Raw genomic sequence first — 25,192 nt, 5'->3', positions numbered from 1 at the left:
ATTTAAATATAATTTTTTGTTTTGCAATTCATAAAATGGTGGGTCCCACACTTAAATATATTGTTTGGCTAATATTTTCTAAATACAGCTTTCAAAAAATTGTATCCTATTTTCTTGATTTAAAACAAGGTTTTCATGCTTAGAGGGTGTTTTCAGATCTAGAAAATATTTTTAATGACATAGTTGTAAATAAATTGAAAACAATAGACCCCATATATATGTCCAAAACATTTTATTTCTTAAATTTAGGAGATTATCTTTATCACAAAAAAATTCTTACACTTCAAATATGAAACTTATCATTAAAAAAAATGATGAACTCTATTCCCTTATCATTATCCACAAAAGAAAAAAGTAATTTACAGATTCTATACGTTACATTTTGTAAATATATATTTTTTAAATCTAATAGAAATGGTCTCCCAAACAATTATTTTTGTTTTTAGAATTTTGAAAATTGTTCTTAAAAGTGGGAGCCAAACATGTAAAATATAAATATTATTATTTGAAAACTAGTTCCAAGTTTAATTTTTTTAAAATTGTTTTTATACTGTTTTAAAAATAAGAACAAAAATCCTTCTACCAATCAAGCCCTAAAAAACTTGAGTCTCATAAGCTAGAAGTTCCACGTGGATTAAAATTCCATGTTAGTGTGGGTAGAACATGGAACTCGAGTCTCTTAGGCTCGAGTTTTTACGGTGAACTCGAGTCTAAGAGATTTAAGATGCTAGTTTGCTAATAAATTTTGAAAACATGTTTACTAAATTATATGTATCAAAAATAGTGTTATATGGAAAATTTGGCCCCAAATGTCTAGGCCAAAATCGTGTTTTGGCTTTTTACTTAACCCAAAAAAAAAAAAAAAAAAAAAAAAAGAACCATCATGTGACCACCGAGAAACAAAGAAGTAGACAATTTAGCAAGTTATGCAGTTTTTTTTTTTGCCGTTAGCAAGTTGTGTAGTTCATTGCTAGTGTTACAAGAAAATTAGAGTTAGACTAAGTCTTAAAAAAGGTTTAAAAGGCAAGACCGGTTTAAGATTTGTAGGAGATGGATCCGGTAAGTAAACATTTAAGAGTAAGATGTGAAGTCTCAATTCTTTCTCTGTTATCTTCCCATTTATATTGCAGGTGCACACCATGTGCTTGTTTATTTGTCTACTTCTTGTTGACATCACGTGATGTCACTCTTTCTTTCTCACCTCTCTCTCTCTCTCTCTCTCTCTCTCTCTTAACCACTATTATTATTGCACACCTTCTGCTTGTTATTTCGTCTCACCACCATTTCTTCCGTTTGTGCCTGTGAAAGCCTTGAGGAGGGCTCTAATTTGTGACAATGTTCTTGATTTTGTTTTCATAGTAGACACTAGAAATGGAGGCAGTCAATGGTAGAATTCGAAAGATTAAGAAGCGGTTGGCTTTTTTTTTTTTTTTTTACTGTTATTGTGTGGATGCAGAAGGTAGATGAAGCTGGTAGTTTGGCTCTTTTTTTTTTTGAGGGAAAGTGTTGAATTGGAACTAGTGTTATTGTACCCAAATGATTAATTTTCTGCAGTATTGTTGTTATTTGATCCCCCAAGAATCCCATGATCACAGTTAGCTATACACGGTTTTGGATTCTGGGTGAGGAAATTGTCAATGAGTTTGTAGTTGTAGGCCTATGGTCGGTGATAGGAAATTTTAATGGGGTTATTGATAATTTTGTGGAAATTCTACTTGTGTCTATGCTTAGTGTCGTATACTTACTCACAGCAGGTCCTAAGTCTGAGAAAAGGAGGGTTATGGTAGGTTGATAGCCAACTTAAAATTTAGTCACGCTATTATGAATGGATCCAATACGGACAAGTGTTAGGGTGTCCCCTACTAGAAATGCACAACTTCAAACCCCAGGTGTAGTGGAAAGTAGGCAAGGGTTAACTAGGGCATGCTATCATAACAAGCAAAGCTATCATAACAACATGGAGGACTAAGTCTTAGAACATACCGGGCTGGTTGTTGTGCTAAATAACTTCAACTCAAGGTTGGTCAGTTTTGGTGAAGTTGGGCAGTTTCTGATGAGGTTCCCACTATATGGCATCAACTTCCTTCAAGCATGACCCAGGCAAGGTCGCTGGACTTGGATAAGGTCATCAAACTAAATCTCACTTGATTTGAACAAGAAATTTTGGTCATGAGATGAGTTAAATTTGACTTTTTCTGTGACATTGAGGTAGAAAGTTGCCAACAATGATATAACGTGGGCACTGAATGGTTGGATGGTGAAGGGAAGAGAACCCTTGCCTGAGTCAGCCAAAGGAGAAGAGTGAGGAGAGTGAAGGTGTTTGTATTCAGTGAATCGGGTGGGGGAGAAGATGAAAAAGAGGAGAGGTAGAGTGGTATGGAAAACTTTCTAGCCACACATTGACTAGAAAATTCTGGTGAATGATTTATGGATTTTCCCCAATATACTTATTAAATTCCTAAAAATTGACTTATTACATATGTATTTCCATATTTAACTGTAGTAATTTGGCAGGTTTGTTGTTGGGTTAAGAAGAAATTATATTGTCAAGAGTCCTGTAGCTTAATTAACACCTCCTCGTGCACAAAGTATTTAAGGGTCTGGGGTAGAGGGGGGAACGTTAGACCTATGGAGTTGGTAGCATATTATAACTATTTCAAAAAAAAAAAATATATATATATTTGTAATCAATGGTTTAACTTATTACTAATTATTTTATTTTAATAAGGTATCAATTTTATTTATTAAAGAAAAATCAAGATTAATATATAAAAATGATATAAAAAGTCGATTTTTCTTCTTTTCTTTTGACATGTAAAAGCACAAAAGAGAAATGAAGGCAATAAAATTTAATGACTAAATTAACTTGAATATAATTGCATTCATGCTTTCATCGTCAAAATTTATGTTGATGTTAGTTTTATGATGTTTTATAGTTAAAAAACTTAATTCTTATTTTCAAAAACTGATATGTACCAGTTTAATTTATTATTTTAACAAATTCTTTCTGCCCGTTGCAATTTTAAATTAGCTTAATTTGTTCTGCTTTTGTGATGGGGAAATAGAGCAAAAGAAAAGAAAAGAATAGAATTTGATGTTGTCGGCCCTGCACATTTCTTCTATTTAGCATAGTCGTACAGTTTGCTTGTTGTCCTTCAATTTCCATCTACTTCTGTGGCAGCCTCCCCCGCACTTCCGAAAAAAAGAAAATGGAAAAAGCTGTTGATGCTGAAGGCAGATTCAATACAGCTTCCTCTGGTATGGCTCCACAAGGGATTGGAACTGCAGGAGCTACTAGAGGTTTTGTGGCCTTGGAATCAAGAATGTCCATTTTGAAGAAAATTGCGGAGGCACTGTCAAATCCTAGCATCAACATGATTGGGGTGTATGGGCCGGATGGTGTAGGTAAGACCACACTAGTCAAAGAAGTTGTCCGTCTAGCTAAGGAAGACAATTTATTTGATGCAGTGGTTATGGTGACTGTCAAGCAGAATCCAGATATTAAGACAATGATTCAAAGAGAAATTGCTGGCATGTTGGGTCTGAAATTTGATAATAAGGAAAATGTCACTATAAGAGAAGATCTACGTAACAGGATAATGAAAGAGAAGAAAATCATTGTCATTTTAGATGACTTTTGCGAAAGCCTTGATTTGGAGGACCTAGGAGTTCCCTCTGGAGATAGTCATAAGGGGTGCAAAATATTGTTGACGTCTAAAAGTCCAGATGTTTTATGCAATCAAATGGATGGTAAAACTAATTTCTTGCTTGAAGTTTCACCATTACCAGAAACAGAAGCCTTGGAATCAAAGATGTTGTTTTCAAAGAAAATAGTGGAGGCACTGGAAGATCGCAACATCAACATGATTGGGCTTTATGGGGGGGATGATGTAGGTAAGACCACTCTAGTCAAAGAAGTTGTCCGTCAAGCTGAGGAAGACAATTTATTTGATGCAGTGGTTATGGTGACTGTCAAGCAGAAACAGGATCTGAGGAGAATTCAAGAAGAAATCGCAGACAAGTTAGGTTTGAAACTTGATTCCTCTGAGCCTGCCAACAAAAAAGCAGATTTTCTTCTTAACAGGGTAAAGAAAGAGAAGAAGATCCTTATCATTTTGGATGATTTTTGCGAAAGTCTTGACGTGGAGGACTTAGGACTTCCCTCTCAGGGTACTCATAAGGGATGCAAAATATTGTTGACTTCCAAAAGTCCAGATGTCTTATTCAATCAGATGCATAGTAAAACTAATTTCTTGCTCCAAGTTTCACCATTACGAGAAATAGAAGCCTTGGAGTTACTTAAAAAGACGGCAGAAATTGGTGATCCTATAGAAGATTCTGATCTACAATCCACAGCAGTTGAGATAGCACGGGTGTGCCTGGGTCTCCCTATTGCACTTGTAGTAGTTGGCAGGGCATTAAAAAAGAGGAGTTCAGTTGAATGGAAGAAAGCATCTGAGCAACTAAGAAAATCTGTCCCTAGAGACACCACAAAACTGCAGACAGCCGCACATTTAACTATAAAGTTCAGTTACATTCAATTACAAAGTCCGGAAATCCAGCAGTTGTTTTTGATTTGTGGCCTCATGGATTCTTCAATTGCATACCAAGATTTGCTGAAGCGTGGTATGGGTTTGGGAATATTTCAGGTTACCAATACAATTCAAGAAGCGAGAAGTAAAGAATATTCATTTATCTCTAAACTTAAAGACTCTTCTCTATTGCTAGACAGTGAATCTGGTGAGCATGTTATCATGCACAATGTTGTTCGTTATGCTTCCACATTAATTGCTTCTGAGGATCATAATGTGTTGAACATGGATCAGGACATTGCCTTGACAAAATGGCTCAATAAAGATACACTAAACATATGCACTGCCATCTCCCTACCTAGTAGGCATACCCGTGAACTTCCTGAATGGTTGGGACACCCACAACGGAGGCTATCTTATATGTCTATCAAAAATCAGTCTGAAAAGATGCCAGACACCTTTTTTGATGAGATGAGGGGACTCAAAGTTTTTAGTGTTAGTGAAATGCATTTTTCATCACTGCCTGCATCACTTCATCTCCTAACAAACCTTCGAACGTTGCTAATGGAACAGTGTGTGTTGGGAGACTTGACAATGATTGGCGAGCTAAAGAATTTAGAAATTCTCAGCCTTTTGAATTCAAAGGTTAAAGAGTTACCAAGAGAAATTCAACAATTGACTCGTCTACAGCTATTGGATTTGAATGATTGTCATGAACTTCAGGTGATTCCTGCAGGTGTCCTATCAAGCTTGTTACAATTAGAAGAGTTGTATATGAACAGCTTTAAGCAATGGAATGTTGAGGGTATCAATGGTGAAACAAGTAATGTTTGCCTTGCTGAACTGAATCATTTGTCCCATCTAACCACTTTGCACGTACATATTCCAAATACCAAGGTTTTGCCTGACGATTTGCTATTTGCCCGGCTGAACAATTACAAAATCTGTATAGGAGATGCGTGGAGCTGGCTTGATGAGCATGAATCCTCAAGAACATTGAAACTAAAGCTTGATATTCAATTGAAGAATGTGGTTAAGATATTGTTGAAGGAAGTTGAAGCTCTTTATATAGATGAATTAAAGGGCATAAAAACTGATGTCTGTGAATTAGATCGGGATGGTTTTCCACTGTTGAAACATCTTCACGTCCAAAATAATGTTGAGATCCTATATATCATTGATGTGATGCAGTTAGTTTCATCTGTTGCCTTTCCTATCTTGGTGTCACTTTATCTCGATAATCTGATCAATTTGGAAGAAATATGCTATGGCCAACTTCCAGCGGGGTCTTTCCGTAATATGAGGGTCTTAAATGTGCACTGCTGTAATAAATTGAAATTTGTCTTCCGGCCATTTGTGGCTAGAGGCCTTTTGCAACTACAAGAAATGGTGATAAGCAAATGCAGCATCATGGGTGCAATAGTGGTGGAGAGAAGTGAAGATTATACAGAAGATAATGATGGAATGAAGGATATAATTAAATTACAACAATTGTGTTCCTTGACATTAAAGGATCTACCAAAGCTCAGGAGCTTCTATTCTCAAGGAAAAACAAGGCCTTCCACATCTTCAAGTGCAATGCCAACCAATATAGAGCCACTTTTCAATCAAAAGGTACGTTAAAAATCCATGTTTTAAGATTTGCTAGGGCCTTGTTGGTTTACACTTGTTGGTGCATTCTATTATGATCTTAAAAAATGTCAGTATTTTTGGTTGATCTAATAACAATTGCTTGAATAATTGCTAAGTGTATATTTTTTTTAAAGTTAATTTTAAGGTGTACTAAAAGCAATATTTTATTCCTTGAATAATAAATACATTTGATTGACTTGTGATTTGATATTTTTTATAAGAATATTAAGGTGAAGTAATTTAACAATCATGTTAATAAATTATTCAAGTAGTGTAGCATTACAAGAGAGTTCACTGACCAATTAAAGTTAGGTAAAAGTTAATTAATGCAAATGTATTCATGATAGAACACAAAGTATAAGAAATGATTTTGAACTTTCAAAGTTCAAACGGTTAATGGAGATATAATACACAAGAAGGAATTGGATAAAATAGACCATAGAAAGACCTTTTTAATTATTTAAGGAGAAAGAAAAGTATTTTAGAAACAAAAATGAAAAATAAAAATAAGACTAACACAAACAAAAGAAAAGCAGTTATGTTAAGTAATCCAAATGTATTCACCAAATTACTAATTCAGCCCCCTAACTACTAATTGTGTCAATTCAGTCCTTCAACTTTTAATTGTGTCAAGGATGCAATTGACAGTTTGGTAAAGTTCAATTTGATTCTCAACTATTAATTGTGTCAATGATGAAACTTCATTAAATTTTAGTGATAATAACAATAAAAAATAAATAAAAATCCCAAAAGAGTGTCACATTGCATCTGATGTGTTTACTTTTGATATTACCATATAGATACAGATCATTGCTATATGCAGATACAAAGGGAAGCTAAAAATGAAGGTTTTTTTTTTTTTTTTTTTTTATATAATTTTTTTGCTTTGGGCGTGACAAAGAGAGAAAGAGAGCCATGGATTAGGATGAAGCAAGTCTAATCAATGTGGATGGTTATTGTTTTGCGTGTGTGTGTGAGTGAGAGAGAGAGAGTGAGAGGGGTTAGGATTAAGCAAGCCTAACATTTGGAATTTAGCTCCGCTATGCTTAACGTGGTATCTTTGGAGGGAATGAAATTGGAGGACGTTTGAGGAAATGGAAAGTTCCGACGACCAGCTATTGGCTTCTTTCAGTGACTCCCTTTTTTACTAGTCTAGGGCTTGGGGACTCACCTCTAGTGATTCTCTACCTATGTTCCTTAGCTCACTCCTTCGTAATTAATATCTTTTCTTTCTGTTTTTTTATCTTCTTTGTCTGTATTTTTTTAACTCTGCCTTATGACTTTCTGCATGAGGTAGTGTTCTTGAATATACATCTTTATTTCTTATCAAAAAAAAATTAAGCAAGTCTACTCAGTATGGTGAGTTCTTATGGTAAACTTATCACAATGCTCTTGAAATTATAATAATCATTTTTAAAGAAAGTTTTGGTTTTATCCAGTCATTAGCATTTAAACAAATATCAACTAACACCATTTTGACACCTATTTAAATTATTGATAATTTTTTAAAATTTTAACTACTCATTTAAAATGGGTGGTTAAGATTTTAAGAATTCTATGAAGGACTAATCCTAAAAACTCTAGAAGATCAAAATCCTCATTAGTGATATGTCAATCAGAACTAATATTATTGAGTTATACCGAGGACGTACTGCTGTCCCAACCCACACAGCAAACTACTTCTGAGGCTCACTTATCAGTTTTTACCAGACATGGTCCTAAAGGAGAAGAAACAGTAGGGATTGCAACTGGATGCTTTTCGACTCTACTATGTTCTAATAAGATAGTTTGCAGATGGTTTAAGTAAAGTGGGCCTTGGATGCATTTATGTTTAAATTTTTTTAACTTGATTATTTATCAAATTTTTTTTTTTAAACTTAATAAAATGTATGAGCTGGATTTAAATTGTAGGCCCTGAGTATCCCAATTCGAGCTGATTATATATGTTAGGTAATAACATACTTTGGCATTAACTTATCTACAAAACTGTAACTTTATTGTAACCTTTAGCTACCACTGGTCCCTGTCTCTCTCTTATTACTAGAGAAAACTAAACAAGTACTTTATCTCCTTTCTTGATTGCTTTATTTTATTTATTGCTTCAATGTTTTATATCTATCAATCATTAATTTTATCTTTTGGTATAATATTTATGATATCAGAGATTGCCCTAAAAGGTCAAGCTAATAGGAAATAATGAATTTAATCAATAAACCATTATTCCAACACCCCCCCTCATGTGTGGGTTTAAATTCCCTCTTGTTAATGGGGCTCAACATATGAGATTTTTAACTTGGGAGGTAGAGTGGAGACATGGTTCGAACTCAAGATCATTTGCTCTTGATACTATGATAAATTACCAATTGTCTCAAAAGATTAAGCAGTTAGGAAATGATGAATTCAAAATTTTAATTATTATTATAAATTTATAACCATTAAAATAACAAATGACTTTGGGAAAGATTTTGAGACAGTAACTATAAATTATCACAGGTTTGGAATAGAAGCCCATTTGAGTTTAGTATAGGGATGGAGTATAAAAAGTCTAATTGTGGGCTGCTGTAATTTCTAAAATCAGGCTGGCCTTAAAAAATAATAATACTAATTGAAAATTCAAAAGATCGTGTTTGCAAATTATGCACTTTTTGTTAAGGCATCAGTTCATCTAGAATGAAATGTGCCTGCAATTTTTCCCACAACCATGCTCCAAAGTAGTAAAATTGTTTTCTTCAAATGACAGGATAATATGATATTCATGGAAAATAATTGTGGTTGTAGGTTTCATTTCCCAATTTGCAGACCTTGGAACTTAACTCAATTAATGATGTGGAAAAGATATGGCATGACCAACTTCTTCCAAGGGCATCTTCTTGCTTTCAAAACTTGAGAAAGATGGTTTTGTATGATTGTGGCAATTTGAAATATCTATTATCCTCCTCCATGGCGAGAAGCCTACTGCAGCTCCAAGTGCTGTATGTAAAAGGATGTCTGAGTGTGGAAGAGGTCCTACTAACAGAAGAATTAGACAGCAAAGAGAGAAGGATGGAAAAGATGTTCCCCAAACTAGAATATATAAGTCTAGAAAGTCTCCCAAAGCTTGTGAGATTCAGCTCAGGAAATTTAGTTGAACTTCCAGCTTTGAACTCCTTGCAAATAGATTATTGCCATGAATTGAAGACATTTGTCTATGACATGAGAGTGGACAAAGAACCTGGACAAATGAACTCAACTGCCGGACGACCACTCTTTAATGAAAAGGTTAGTCAGTCAATCTCTCTCCTCCTGGTTTCTTCTGTTAGTTCCCTGTTCTATCAGCTTTCTGGTCCTCTAGAATCCAAGTTGATTATTATTATTATTATTTTTATTTTTTGTTTTTCCCTAATTTTTACATGATTACATCGTATTATATCCTATTATTTTTAGGTATATAATAAAGATGCATGTTATTTGTTGGGAGCAAGGTGCAAGATAAGGGTATGAAATTAGAATGCAAAACCTTTATTTATTACAATGAACGTTAGGTACAGAAAGATAGGCTAATAGTTGCCTTTTACTAGAGTTTCCTAACTCTCACGCACCATACTCAGGCCAATCTATACTTCATTGTACACACATCTAGACTCACATTGTAGGCCACACTAAATGAATGCCCTTCACAACCTGTTTATAGTATGAGTGGGCTTAATTTAGGACTTAAACCCAAGAGTAGCTAACCATAATACTTCAAGGTGAATTAATCTACATTAGAGTTCAAATTGAATTTGAGTACCCAGCTAGAATTCTATTTGGATTTCAATAGCCTACTTCCTTCAAGGTGATTATTGTGTGTGTGTATCTATCTATCTATCTATATATATATATATATATATTTATTTATTTATTTTTTCCTTCTTTTGCCAACATAGGAGAGGGGAGGTGCTGACATCAATACTTCCTCTCAGCAAGCAATGACTCTCTCTTTACTCTGCTTTCATCATCATTCATATTTGCTTTTTCCCACCCATCATTTTTTGATTATTCCTTATATGTTAATGGATCTTTTTCACTATCTTTTTCTGTTGTCCGGCTGACCTTCTAAGGTGCGGCTATAGATTTTCTTCTACCTTGGCTTCTTGTTGTCATGGTTCATCTGCACTCTAGTGTCCTAGGATGAGCATTTGCCAGGGGTGAATTTCCTTGGATTATCTAGCAACTAGTTCTAGTGGGTGAGGTTAGTTGCCCGTAGGTTTTATTGGCTTGAAGTGCGTCCCTTGGGCTCTTCTTTAGAAAGGGTCCTCACATTATGGAAAAAAAAAAAAAAAAAAAAGAAGAAAAGAGAGAGAAGAAGAAGAAGAAAGAAGAAAGAAAGAAAAAAAGAAAAAAAGAAAAAGAGTATGCATCACTCTATTAGGTTCTAATTTTGGCTCACCTTTATCTCCAAAGTGTTATAATTCTTTAATCACTTTGGGCTATGCATAGTCTATCTTCAATCTCGTCTCCACCTAGAGTTGTTTTCTTCTCTTGGACTGCAGCTTTGGGGAAAATTTGACTATCGACAACGTGCTTAAGAGGAGCATATGGGTCTTGGATTGGTATTACATGTATAAAGGTAATGGGGAAATAGTTGATCATTTAATTACTTAATTGTCCTATTGCTACGAAATAGTGGTCTATGGTTTTCAAGTTCTTTGGGGTGTATTGGGTAATTTCGAGGACAGTTGTAGATTTACTAACTTCTTAGCAAGGAATATTTTATTGACATTGATATGATGGTATTTGGAAAGCGGTTCTTTACTGTTTGACATGATGTATTTGGAGAGAGCGTAATTCCTGAAGTTTTGAGGATGTTGAGAGGAATTTTCGGAATCTTGGGCCCATATGGTAAGAGATTTCTAGTAACGTTGTTGTTGTTTTGTAGAGATATGTGTGGGAGAAAAAGTGTGTGGAAATACATGTAATATTGTTTAAACACTGAAAATTGTTGTTTAAAAAACAATACTAAACACCCCCCTTAAAGCTTTTCTTTTTTAAAAACTTTGTTGGTGGTTGTTAATTGTGAGATGTATTCTATTTGTTCAATTTGTGATTTGATAGGTCACTGTAATCAATTGTAATTATACCCATTTGTATACTTCCTGTTTACTTTGGGTGATTTTAGTTTAGTCTCAATAAAGTTTATTACTTATCTCTCTTCCTATATAGTATAGGGAACTATTTTTTGAATCTATTGGGCTTAGTTACGGTATGACTTACAATTGTTCATATGTGTGTGGTCAAGATTGTGAAGACTGATTTGATTGAATTACAGGTGTCATTCCTTGGCTTTCAGTATCTAAGTTCTCTACAAGTTAACAAATGTGACAATTTGAGAAGCCTATTCTCCTTGTCCGTAGCTAGAGGTCTTCGGCATCTCCAAATGCTAAGGATAACTTCATGTAAAATGATGGACGAAATTGTTGTGGTAGGAAACTTAGAAGAGGTAGCCACCAAAGAGAGAATGGCAGAGGAAACTACTGCAGAAGGAGCCACCAAAGAAGGCAAAGCAATGCTGGAAATTGCTGCAGTAGGAGAATCAGTAGAAGCAGCCTCCAAAGAAAAGAAAACGAAGAAGGAAATTGAGATCACTTTCCCTCTACTGAAGACTCTAGATTTCGAAGACTTGCCTAATCTGAAATGGTTTTGCTCCTCAACTTGTGCATTTGGATGTCCATCCTTGCAGGAAGTAAGAGTGGAGAATTGTCCCCAAATGAGTCAGTTTTCTGGAGGAGAGCTAAAAACACCAATGTTGAAGTACATGCAGGCAGGAGACTATGTACGGCTTGGGGCACGTGACCTTAACAGTGCCATCAAAGACCTCTATAAGTTAAAAGTAAGTACCAATTTTGTGTGTTATATATATATACAAAAAAAAAATCTACATCTTTCTTCCTGCAGGAAGTTCTGGCATTTCTGTGAAACTTAGTTTTGGGAATTAATTTAAGCCAAATTAATGAATCAAAACGAAAAAAATTCAATAGAATTTCATTAATAGTTAGAGTATTTATGGAAAGTTGGGCTCAAAATCATCAAATATGTTATATAATTTGACCACTGTAAACCTTGAGTAACAGCCCCAAGCAAATTTGAAACAAAATTCCTCAATAAACCTTATCACCGAAAAGAATAAGAAAAAATTATTTTTCGTTTCTTTGTAATAATTTGCAGTGCACATAAGAGAAATAATAAAAAATTTTAAAAAAAATTTATTTCTTATTAACAATACTAATCTGCTGAGACTAAAATTTTAAATAGTGGAAATATTAGCTTAGATGGTAGCACTTTAATAGTCGTGAAATCCAAAGGTATATCTTTCTGGTCCATCTTAAAGATCTTTGAAATGTCCTATTTTCTCTCTCTCTCTCTCCCCTGCAAGTGATTTGAAAAATAATTAAACAAATATAAAGAACCTTATGGAATTGACATTTGACAACTCTTTAAGTGGCATTTGGTATGGAGGAATCCACATTATTCTAACATTTAGATTACTGGGAATGTGATGCCTTGCAATTTGAATGCTTAGAAATGTAACTATTCTTATGTTTGGTTTAATTGGGAATTTCATAAGATTCCTAGGAATTTGAGATTATAATGTTTAGTTTAATCCTAGGGATTTTAATTAAATTATTTATTTTTCCCGTTCTATCTTTAGATATGTAAATCCAATATAAGTGTTTTTTTTTTTTAAATCCTCTAAATAAATAATGAAAAAAAAATATAAACTATAAATTATGACAAATCCAAAAATGTGCATACAAATATGATGAGTTGTTAAAAATTAAAAATCTACACATTTTGTATCATTATATAACAAACATCAAAAGTACCAGATATGATACAAAATATTAAAATGGTAGAAACAAAGCTATTAATCTAAAAACAAAAAATAAAAAACAAAAAACCAGATGAAGCCACCAATCCAAATCTATATTTCTAGCAACTAAACAAAACCAAGACTTGAGATATGAATAGATACATTAACAAATTTTCATGAAAATAGATCCATTGATAATTTGTTAAGTAACACACACAACAATAAAAGTGAATACCTGGTAACAATAGAGGGTCCCCTTCAAAATTTTTTTTTCATATGTGAAACCTAAATAGAACTTTGTTAATGAATATATCAAAAGAGTTATCTATCTTGTTTATGTTGTTTTAGCGGGAAGAGATAAAGACAAAAGAGAATATATTGAAGATTTGTTTTATATTTTATATCAATTGCTTAAGTGATAAGGATAAAGGGTTAAAATTTTCTATTTATAAAAAATACAATTTCCTTTAAGCTTGGGAATCTGGATAGCCACTTGTTTTTAAAGATAATCTATATTCCTAATGAAAGGCGGTTAAGGGGGAATCCAGATTCTCTTGGCATATGATTCCCTAGTGTGATTTACAACCAAACATGAGAATCTTTAAACATTCCTAATAATCTTAAAACATTACTCCGTACCAAACACCACATTAGTGTAATTTTATTATATCATATGCCATAAACATCAGGTCATATGACATGTTTCTACTATATGTCTTATTATAAGTTTGTTAAAATTTTAATGATTATTCTTTGCGGAGGAAATTTCTTCAAATCAGAGAGGACACAACAGGGGATAGATAAAGATGGTAAGACTTTGGGATTAGATGGGATTTCATGACTGAAAAGTTGATTGACTGTGGCAAGAAAGGGGCGCTGACAAAGATTTGTGCTGTCTCTAATACCACAAGCATGTTAAAAATAAATAAATAAATAGAACATGATATAGAAAAAAAACATTGGAGATTAATATGATACAACTTTTGTGACACACATCCACAGTATAGAACCTTAACAACTACATATTTAACATTCAGTTTTATCTTATAATGTACCTAGTGGGTGGTACGTATAAGAAATACAATAGAGCAAACATAGTTATGAGAATTACATCATTAAGTATTATACAATTCGCACTCGAATTATGAGATTTACATTGCTATAGTATAGAGTAGAAAATTAAAACATATAAGTTAAATCTGAAGATAACTTTATAATTTTTAAGAATAAAAAAAAAAAGAATTACGAAAAATAAGAAAGATAAAAAGAAATAAAATTGAGGAGGAAATAATCATGAGCAAGGAAGAAGATAATAAGAAGTATTAGGAGAGAGCATGATAAGAAACCATCGCCACTCTTTGGTGAGGATTAACTTTTTAGGAAAATAAAAATTACAGTTCAAATCAAGATAAACATAAAATTTAAATGTTCCATTGTATGTTCAATTTGAATCATCTAAATCATTAGAAAAAATTTTAATGATTAAATTCATCATTTTCTAATAGTTTAAGTTCTTGGGAGAAGTGGTAATTTATAATGGTACCAAAGCAAGTGGTCTTGACTTCAAACACTTTGAAGCCTATCTCCACTCTACCTCTCATTTAAATAATTAAAAATCCCACATGTTGGTTCTGGTTTATGGAGGGGAGGAGTTTGGGCCTACACTTGAGGAGGAATAATAGAATATTAGTTAAATGATTAAATTCACTATTTTTGTAATAGATTAAGCCTACCTTTCTTTATTTTAACAAAAACATTCAAAGACATTCTCAACATTAAGCATACATATAAAATTGATGGAGGCATTATGTCATATGCCCCTACCAATAGGCCTTCCCTCCTCCAGATGAACTTATCCCACATAATCAAACTTTCTCTAATACTTCAAGTGTGTGATCTCAATGACAATTGCCAGAATTTTTTTTCTAACCTATAGAAATATAAAATCCATATTTTGTTGAAATTTCCCTAAATATAATATTGTGAAACATTTCTTATATCTGTCTAGAAAACCTCATACAGGTCAAGATCTCTCACTACGAGAGGATCAAACACTGAAATAATTTAATTAATAGAAGAAAGCTACCCATGATGTAGTGGAATGTCTATGGCATGGCATATAAGTTCTCCACTAGGCTATAGCTACTTGCCTCAGGCCTTATCAAGTAATTCCTTTTCTTCCTAGACGTTGAATATACTTTAAGTTTCAGTGTGTGATATCAATCATGGGCAAGCAGTTGTAATTCTACCAGGATTTCAATTTGGGACGAGCAGTAACAGTCCTCTTAAAAAATACTAGCTTGTAACCCCACAGAGATTTGTTTACAAATAAGCATAACTAAACATCGTGAATTCTTTCAAAAATCACCATTGATTGGAGCACTTCCTTCAAATAAAGATGCATTTCTCTCCAAGTTCTGAGCACTTATTACCTGGCACAACATTACAAGTGAGTGCATTCATTGTTATAGTAGATCTCATGTATGGGCACCCACCATGTCATATTTATACGTTACTGGACTTGTCTGATGTACATTGAGTATTTTGTAATTGGCAAATTTACACACCCATACAATGGGTTTTGAACCCACCACTTTACCCTCCACCATTTCTTATGGGGGAGAGGTTTGAGTTAGAGTTTGAGCTAATTATTTTGCCTTATTGATTCTAATTCTATGAAGAAATATGAATTACCACCATAATTGAATTGAAAAGAGACTAGCTTGTATCATTCATATCTCTATTACAAAATAAAACTGAAACTCTTTTCATTCCTCTTTGGAATTGAACTTCTTTTTACAAATATTTCTAGAGAGTAAGAGACTTCTTGTTGTAATATTTGATTCTTCAGAATCTGCAGTTCCAATTATAGAACATGTGTAATTCTGCAGGGTCCACTTTCAGTCGTAGAGCACATGCGTTTAAATTGCCCAGATAAGTTAAGGAAGATATTGAACAACAAATTTCATGATCAGTCTTTCAGCGAACTAATTTCTCTGCATGCATTAAGTTGCGATGAACAATTGAATGTCTTTCTGTCCAACTTGCATCCTTTGTCACAAAAACTACAAGAGCTGAAGATAGACAAGTGTCACAGCTTGAGACATTTAGTCGCAACTTCTGCAATCAGGGATACTCGAGATGACACTTATGATGTATGTGTTACCAAGGTATGTACCTTGTCTCAGTCTTTTCAAAATATGCCAAATCTAATAGTTTCCTGTCCCCTACCATAAAAGTGGTAGTGGTAGAAGCTCTATGTAGAATTAGCGTTACAAATGAGACTAGCTTTTCTAGATCCACAAGATGAACTATATTAACAAACTTCTTCACATCATCAAGCTTGTTATTTTCATGCATCTACAGAGTTGATCTATAGCAAATTCAACAAATTCAAATTTCACATCATGTGCACCCTCTATAGTTTTACTCTCCTTTTGAGCCCGATCTTCATTAACTATATAGGATTCTTTATTTTTAGGCTCATAGTAGGTTCTTGTTGCATGAACAAAGAAGCAACACTTGTTGGTGCTTGCACTTCTTTGTCAAGATCAAGGTCTGGTGATACCAAATTTGACGAGCCAAAACAATTCAATAGAAAAATCAAACAACATGAAACATAAAGATTGGACCTAGGAGTCAGCATTGGAGTCAGCTCCAAACCATGAGACAATTTCAATCAAAACTTTTATTCATCAAAATAATATTCCTTTGATAGGAGTACAATATGTTGGTTATATAAGAGTACTGAACCCTAATTCTAATTGTCATAGGAAACCTAATGACTTATACATAATAATCTTGCTTCTAGAAATTAAAATTCTAAAAACCTAATAAATTACTAGGACCTAGAATAAAATAAAATGGGCCATTAAAAGTATAATTGACTTTCAGAATAAAATAAAAGTAAATTAAAATAAATTTCTCTTTGAGCCTCTTGCATCATCCTCACCTGATTTGGAGAAAAATTAATCTCAAGTTTTGAAGTGTTGAAGGATCAAAATTCTGGCATGAAACACTTGCTTCAATTCAAGAATCACCCTGGCGAGCATGGAGAACAATGAAACCTTGCATTCCACATTATTAAATTTATTTGGAATTACAAAATCGATATGCAGAATCAACTTTGCAAATGAGATGAGCCTTTTTACATCCAAAAGATGAACCACAATATCAAACTTCTTCACTTCAAAGCTTGTTATCTTCATGCACCCTAGAGGGTTGATTAATAGCAAATTCAATAAATTGATCTTTCAAATTATGTGCCCCTTGGCTTATTATGTTTTACTCTCCTTTTGATCCCAATCTTCATCAAGTATAGATGATTCTAGCCATTTAGGCTCTATAGTAGGTTCTTGTTGCATGAACATCGAAGCGACACTTGTTGGCACTTGTACTTCTTTTTCAAAATCAAGGTCTGGTGATACCAAATTTGAAAAACTAGAACAATTCAATAGGAAAATTAAACAACAAGAAATATAAAGATTGGGCCTTGAGTCATCACCTAGGTTTGCTTAGAGTCAGCACGAAGCTAAGAAAAAACCATTAGGAGTTGGCACCTAGGGTTGGCTAGAGTTAGCACTAGATCATGGACCCTTCTTTTGTTGGGCCTAGTGGTTTTGGATCCCTTGGAAGACTCTTGCCCCGCATGGGATTGGATCTCCCCATCTTCTGAAATCTCTTTGCTTGGCCTTTTGTCTCTCTTCCTCTTCTTCTCCCGGGCTCAGTAGGAGAGGATTGAGCTGGAATAGGGGTGGGAGGCCTCGGATCTACCTAGACTTTAGGTGTGGCACCCTTGGCGTGGGATTCCAACAAGGCTAGCAGGTTGGGAGTCTTCTTTTAGATGACCATGCCTTCTGGTATGTCCGTGCTCCCTTGGTTGGTACTGACTTGTGCTATGGCCCGAGGTCTAGAGTTGGCCTTAGAATGCTCGATCAAATCTAACGATTGAAAACTTCGAAATCCTTTTCAAGGTCAACAAATGAGGGCTCTCGTGTTATCTCCTCTTGTTCTTCCTCAGAGGGTATAGGCTCCTCCTCGGCTTGGATGAGCTCGTCAACCTTCTGGGTAGTGAGCTTAACCACTTGAGTCCCTTTAGGTGGACGACCAGTGAAAACCCTTTAATAGCTACGTCTATCCTTACTAACCGAGGATCTTTGACCTTGATCACGTGCTTCGGGGATTGAAAACGAGTAGATATGGGAGTTTAAGCAAGGATTATGTGGGCGGCTCGAAGCTGACTGTCCTTGTGGAGGAAGATCTTGGACTTCAAGATCTTGTTAAGGTCCTCAAAATTCACCAAATTGCAGTTCCTAGCAGTGAAGTGTTTATCTGCATGAAGTTTAAGAAGGAAAAATTAGGAGTTTTGCATATAAGCTTGTGAAAAAAAAAGAAAAAAAAAAGGAAGTCAAAAATAAGGGAAGGGGGTTCTCTATTAGCTAAGGGGTAGCTGACTTCTTGGGCCTACAATCACCACACCTAGTTTCCCATCCTTCGTAGGACAGTGTAGTCCATCATGCTAATCTCCCAAAACAATATGGAAATTCTCATCCATGCCTTTGTTGGTCTCAGGAAAACAGGAGATTAGCCTAACTGTGTGAACGCTAGTCTTAAGGTAATAACCCGTTTCCTTACTATTTTGACAACTAATGAGATAGGTTAACACTCATCTTTTCGTTTAAACTATCTACACTACCTAGTATCCGAAAGAGCTTTAGGAAGTACTAGGTGGGGCAAAGCTTATAGAGGATTAGGAAATCCCTAACTACCCTGCCTATGGGGATCTTCATCTCGCCTTCTATATAGGCAATCATAGGGATAACCACAGCCCCTGTTGGCCTCTTGCTGTACCATTCCCCTAAGTGGCAGTGTTCTATCTCAACCCAGATATTGTATTTGGCCTTAAAGGCTTCTTTCCTCTTGGGGGTATCTACTAGGCTAGCAAATATACCCATCCTAAGAAAAAAAAAGAAAAAAAAAGAAAAAAAAAGAAAAAGAAAAAAACAACAGAAGGGAATTCTATCCCAAAGTAAAAACTTGAGACAACTCACAAGTGCAAGAAGCTGGGCTCCTCGGGCAAACTTTCTAAGGGAGAGGTAATTTTTTCTAAAAGCTGGAAGAATTATCTCCCCACTCCTTTATATAGAGGTGAAAAAGGAGCGATATTTTTCTTGCCCATTTGTCCTGAATAGTGAGAGCCGTAGGATCATCATCTTACTGTAGAACGTGAGAAACACGGAGCCATCAACAGCATTTACTGCAGCATTGAGGATACTGAAATGTCAAGAGCGTGTTTGGGGCAGTTGAAAAGACATCCCTACGTGGATACACGTCTAAAACATGCCAATTCCCCCAACTCCTACCAAAGCCCCACTCCCCCAGGTGGCAGGGAGTGAAGTAACAGGGGGCTATTGTTGGGGATGAGGAGCAGAAGAGGGAGAACCATAGAATAGAATCGGCCCAAGGGGCAATACGTCCCAACTATATGCTAGGACAGGTCCGAATTAATTTGGATAATATTGTTTGAGAAATAGAGGAGAGCGATGCGCCCGAGGAACCCAAGGGACAAGTACTCTTTGCGGGACCAGAGAATGACCATCAAGTCCACAAATGCCGGGAACCGAGGAGGGAGAGAGAGACATACAAGTAAAGAAAGGGGAAAGTTTCTAGGTAAAGTACCCATCACCTCCACATTCAATGCACTACACCAATAGAGCTGGCTGCATTAATGGCAGAATGACCCCTGAATAGTGCCCTCACGGCTTGCAGTACATTTTACCACCTCTAGCAAGGCCCTGACAGGACAAGCATCCAAGTGAAGATTAGTGGCTGTCCAAGTGGAGGACTGAGATGCAACTTGGGTAACCATATAAGGGAAAAGAACTCCTCCAAAAAGAGGGGGGGGGGGGGGGAGAGCGAAAAATATAAAGTGTAATCAAGAACTTTGTAACTGATAAGGTAATATCACATGAGTTAAGGCTCCTCAGACCAAACTGAGGAAGAATTTAAACCAATATCTCTGTCTTTTTCCACTATTTTTCCCTCTCCTTGATTGCATATTCTTTGAATCATCTAATATAACTAGTTAGGCTGGAAAAAGTTGGCATTGATAATGTACCTCTATAAATTAATTGTATTGGGGCACGATATAGTACCCACCCATCTAACTTGGGCTGGGCCGCTGATTTAGCCCCCTACAATATATATATATGGCCAATAAAAATACAATTGACTTGCAAAATAAAATAAAACTAAATTAAAATAATTTTCTCTTTGAGCCTCTTGCATCACAGTCTATATCACAAGACATGGAAAACATATAACAATTTAGATACAAATAAATTTCAATAAAAGTTATTTTAATTCTCATCAAAATCTGCAAGCTTTACTCCTAATTCTGAAAATATACACTTGATGGTATTGATGGCTCTATCTTGACCAATTTATGGAAATAAGCTTAAGTTGCTCTGTCACCAAGATGTACTTCTATTTTCTATTTTTTATTATTATTATTTCCTTCTTTTCTAAAATAATATTGTTGAGTTCTTCACTGTTGTTAACACACTAGCTTGTCTGCAGGTTTCATTTGTAAAAATGCAGAAATTGCACCTCATATCTCTAGACAAATTTGAAGGGATATCGCATGCAGGCCTGCTTGCAGCAGAGTCTTTCTCTGAACTAAGGGAATTAAAGGTTGATAACTGTTGTAGTCTGGTACATTTCATGCAATTCAAGTCCTTACCAGAATTAAAGAGTTTAGAGAAACTCAGTATACAGAGGTGTGACTCGTTGGAAGAAGTTTTTCATCTTGAAGATTCACAGATTGAGGGATTGCATCGTGTGTCCTCTAAGTTCACACAGCTTAGCAAACTGGTGTTAAGTAATCTCCCTAAGTTAAAGCATATATTCAACAGGGACTTTGCAAATATCCTCAACTCTCAGAATTCACATGTTGTTAATGTGAAGGATTCTGGACTTTTGAGCAATCACTTTTCAACATCCACAAATAAAAGTTTAAAGCAAATCACTCAGGAGAAAAACATGGAAGCATTACATGAGAAGCAAAAAGATGGGAAAACAATTGCTAAGATCTTTTTTCCACATTTGAACTCCATCGTTTTCGAAAATCTAACAAGCCTCCAAACTTTCAGTTCAGGTGATATCAGTTTCAACTTTCCATCCTTGGTAACATTGAAAATGAGGAACTGTCCAAAAATTAATACATTCTCCATTGGAATTTCTAGGATCAACGAGCTTCAGGACATTAAATCACCCCTCTTCACTGAGAAGGTAAGTGTGATAATTTATAAGGTCATATTCCTTTGGGTAATCTGAATGTTCATCTATTAACCTGCTTAAGACTCAATTGGCTGTGTATGGCTAGGGAGATGTCCATTTATAGCACTTTAATTTAAAATTTAATCATGCACGAGTCTCACATTTATATCATTATTTCCTAAGGTGTAACAAACACTTGAACTCAACATTTGTCCACCTCGAATGTGATCTTCTTTTCTTAACCTTGTTGGCTTGCCTTTTCATGGACTTTTCCATCACATGTCATCCATGGGAATCCATATATCAATCCAAACTTTTGTACATTTTTTACTTTTATTTAAAAAAAAAAAAAAAAAACTAATTACATTTTTTACAGTGGTCTTCCAAACCATTCAAGGAATTGCATCTGGAACACCTGGATCAGTTTGAAAAGATTTGGCATGACAAGCTTCCAGTCAGGGAACTGAGAATCTTGATTGTAGACACCTGCAACAAATTGTTGAGTATCATTCCATCTAATTCGCTTATAAGATTACAGGAGCTACAAAAACTCACTGTTACAAAATGTGATTGTTTAGAAGTCATATTTGACCTAAAAGAGCAAGTCTTTGGGGAATTGCTTCCTAAACTAAAGGAGATGGTGGTTACTTATCTACCACGAATGAAGAATTTGTGGACAGTGGAACCTGCTGGAATTACTATCTTCCTAAACTTGAGATCCCTACAAGTTATTCATTGTAATGGATTGAGACAACTATTTTCAGCTTCAACAGCAAGAAATCTTAAGCATCTTGAAGTGTTAAAATTATATGGATGTGAGGATATGGAGGTAGTGATTTCAGATGAAGAGGAATCCACGGAAAGCATCATCTTCTCTAAATTAAAATGCCTAATACTTAAGCACCTCTCTAGTCTAACATGTTTCTCTCCGAAATGTTCTTTTGAATTCCCTGCACTGAAGATGGTGAGGGTGAAGAAAATTCCTAAAATGGAGAAATTTTCTGATGGATCTCAAAGGACACCACAATTGAAAGCAATAAATGTGACATTTATCGGCAAGTGTTGGTGGGGAGACTTGAATGCCACCATAGAAAAACTGCACACAAAAAATGGTATGTACTAGTATATTACTATAGGAAAATGTTAACGGGTATCTTTAGGGCAATTGTTAACAATTCATTTAAAGAAAGTTTTTATGAAAAATGGAAAAAAAAAAAATTAATGTTTTGACAATTTTTTCCATTTTTCATAAAAGTGGTGTCAAAATTTTCTTGAAATAGATTGTTAACCATTGCCTTAAGAGCATCCGTTAACATGACCCACAACTATATATACCTCAATCTCTTCAATCTCTTTACAACTTTGACCAACTTGTTATTCTATGCATAAAATCAACTTGCAAATACTTATGATGCTTGCACTATTCTTATTTTATACATATTATGATGCTTTGCTTTTAATTGTATACTTGTTAGTATTACATTTTAAGAGCTGCCGACTAATCTTTGGCTTGGGCCATATATTTTTGCTAAATAAAATAGTAATTTTTTATTACAAAAAAAACAAATTAATTGACAAAATAGCAATGTTTGATAGTCATTTCATTTGGCAAAGTAGGAATTTTGGTATGTCTCTTTTTATAAAGAAAAGAAATTGTCTTTTGAAAAGACGAGTTCCATGTTTTAAATTTTCAATAAGTTCCGTATTTTCAAAGGCTATTTTGCCAATTAATTTTCCAACATTAGTATTATATATATATATATATTAAAGTATTAGTTAGCAAATATGACTCTTTGGCATGTGTACTACTCGATCAATTCAAACTTTCTTGATTTGTCTAGGAACCGTCTCTTTCCACCTTTGTACTAGACAATAGACATCACATATCCAAATGGAAATCATCTTTTGCCATGTTTTCAAAGTTAATTTTGGAAATTAATTTTTCAACATTACTATTTTGATAAATAAAGTATTGGTTAGCAAACATTGGATAATAATGTGTCTGGAACTGAACTGAAGACGAATGGTTATGATGCTTATTAGCTGAGAGAGAGTTTCTTGCTCACCCACCTGCCTTTCTATGTCCATTGTAACAACTTAATGTAATACGTGATATAAAACAAAACATTTTCATTTTTAGGGCTCGTGATTTCTGTAGAACTAAGCATAACCAAGTGGCAGATAATTAGACATTTTAAGAATATTAATTAGGGAAAAGGTTCCTTTCAACTTCTTTCGGTTACAGATTAGGATAACTTAAAATATTTCTTATGTTTCAATGATTGGGATGATGTAGAATTCAAGAAATAATTTACAATTGTACCAATTAATTAATAAAATTAGTGTTTTAAAGAGTATTATTATCACTAGACTATCACTTGAATCTCTTTATATATATTAGTATTATCTAATAAATCGTTTTTCTCATTTGAATAGGAAAAAATAGAAATAATTCCAGCAAGACAGGAAGTGGGCCAAACTATTTCGCCAACAAAGCCCAACCTGATCAATCACTTCTTTATGCTAAAAGTTGATTATGGCAAGGTATAACCATTCTAGAATTTGTTTCAATAATCGACATCACTACCACTTTTGGCATTTTATAAGTTATATTTGTATGTTTATGAGTAGTCTTCTATCTAGTTTTGTCTAATCCTTGTTGTTAGTTTAAGTATTTTTAGTGGGCACGTGTTCATATCTCAACAAGTCCAATGCACTAAATGCATTAGATCTAACCCAAGTCCAAAATCAAATACATCCCTATTGAATAGCCCTCCCCTTCTTTTTTTATTTGAGCGCTTCTTTAAAGTACAAAAAAATTGTGCTTCATTATAGTGCCTCTAGTTTAAACTTATAATCTTGTAATCTACTCCAACTATCTTTACCTTCTAAACCCATAAGGGTAATAGTTTAAGCTTATTTTGACCCCTTATATATTGTATTGAGGGCTAAGTACTCCACATGTTTGTTTTTATGCAGGAATTGGAATAGTATGTGCTTCGCTCATAATTATTTCTTTCTTTTTTTTCTTATTTGTTTCGTCGTGAAATTTAACATGAAGGTAAGTGGTATGTTAATTTTCCCAAAAAAAAAAAGAAAAAGAAAAGAAAAGGAAGAAGAAGAAGTTAACTGGCATGTTAAACTTGAAACAGGTAGTTGGATGGAAGCAAAATCTCTCTTTCTCTCTCTCTCTCTCTCTCTCTGATTGATCTGTGATTGATTATATGTTAACATGCAGGCACAATTCTCACAGCATGGAAACCAAAAGGCTACCAACGATGTTGCGTAATGTATTGAATTAAAAAAACATACAGATATATATGGTCTTCCCCTATTTGAAATAAGGAGTCAAAAATTGTCTGTAGGATGTTGGAGAATTAAGGATACTAAAACAAGTATTTTTTCCCCCAATTTTTTGAGAAGAATTGATATAAGTAACACAGGAATTTGTTCCATACAATGGTTTTTTTGGAGGGACCATCAATGACACAAATGGTTTAGATGACCATTGTGATTTTTTGAATGGTTTTTTTTTTTTTTTTGAGAAAGTTTCACAACCTATGGCGTCCGCTTCTAATGATAGCTCTTTATCATCAAACCAAGAAACCAATCAGTTTTTTTGGTGTAGGCGGAGATTGAACCCCAGATCTCTTATTCAACCATCAGAAACTTTACCAGTTGAGTTAACTGGAACCCACTTTCGAATAGTTTAGATGACCATTGTAATTTTTTTTTGAATTTATGGTACAATATTCTTTTTTTTTGGAGGGGGTGGGGTTTCTTCTTCCAAAATTTAAAATCTTAGATATATATATATATATATATATATAATATGGGCCTATGGCTCCTTTAATCCACAAATAGCTATATCCTTACAAATGCTTATTGATCTTACTAAAACTCTCACTTTAAACATTATTCA

At 34.4% G+C, this 25,192-nt stretch overlaps 1 protein-coding gene across 3 annotated transcripts; it reads left to right on the top strand.

The window, feature by feature from the left end:
* The first annotated feature begins 1,081 nt into the window (after window positions 1–1,081).
* LOC142606675 (uncharacterized) lies at window positions 1,082–24,723 on the top strand. 3 transcript variants are annotated; one of them, XR_012839149.1, is made up of 9 exons: window positions 1,082–6,146; window positions 8,943–9,422; window positions 11,452–12,012; window positions 15,885–16,163; window positions 20,572–21,282; window positions 21,647–22,382; window positions 23,707–23,814; window positions 24,250–24,422; window positions 24,509–24,723. XR_012839149.1 is itself a non-coding variant. In XM_075778012.1 (8 exons), the coding sequence occupies exons 1-7, from the start codon at window positions 3,210–3,212 to the stop codon at window positions 23,802–23,804; spliced, it is 5,802 nt and encodes a 1,933-aa protein (XP_075634127.1). In that variant the 5' UTR covers window positions 1,082–3,209; the 3' UTR covers window positions 23,805–23,814; window positions 24,509–24,723. The 3 variants fall into 3 exon arrangements, 2 of the variants coding, with proteins under 2 accessions (XP_075634127.1, XP_075634128.1); XM_075778012.1 differs by lacking the exon at window positions 24,250–24,422; XM_075778013.1 differs by lacking the exons at window positions 23,707–23,814; window positions 24,250–24,422; window positions 24,509–24,723 and having other exon boundaries at window positions 20,572–21,148; window positions 21,237–21,282; window positions 21,647–21,884.
* The last annotated feature ends 469 nt before the right edge of the window (window positions 24,724–25,192 follow it).

This window comes from Castanea sativa, chromosome 8 (assembly GCF_040712315.1).
Source record: "Castanea sativa cultivar Marrone di Chiusa Pesio chromosome 8, ASM4071231v1".
NCBI classification, from domain to species: domain Eukaryota; kingdom Viridiplantae; phylum Streptophyta; class Magnoliopsida; order Fagales; family Fagaceae; genus Castanea; species Castanea sativa.
Note: the sequence above shows the minus strand (reverse complement) of the source record. Positions and strands in the feature narration are given on the sequence as shown.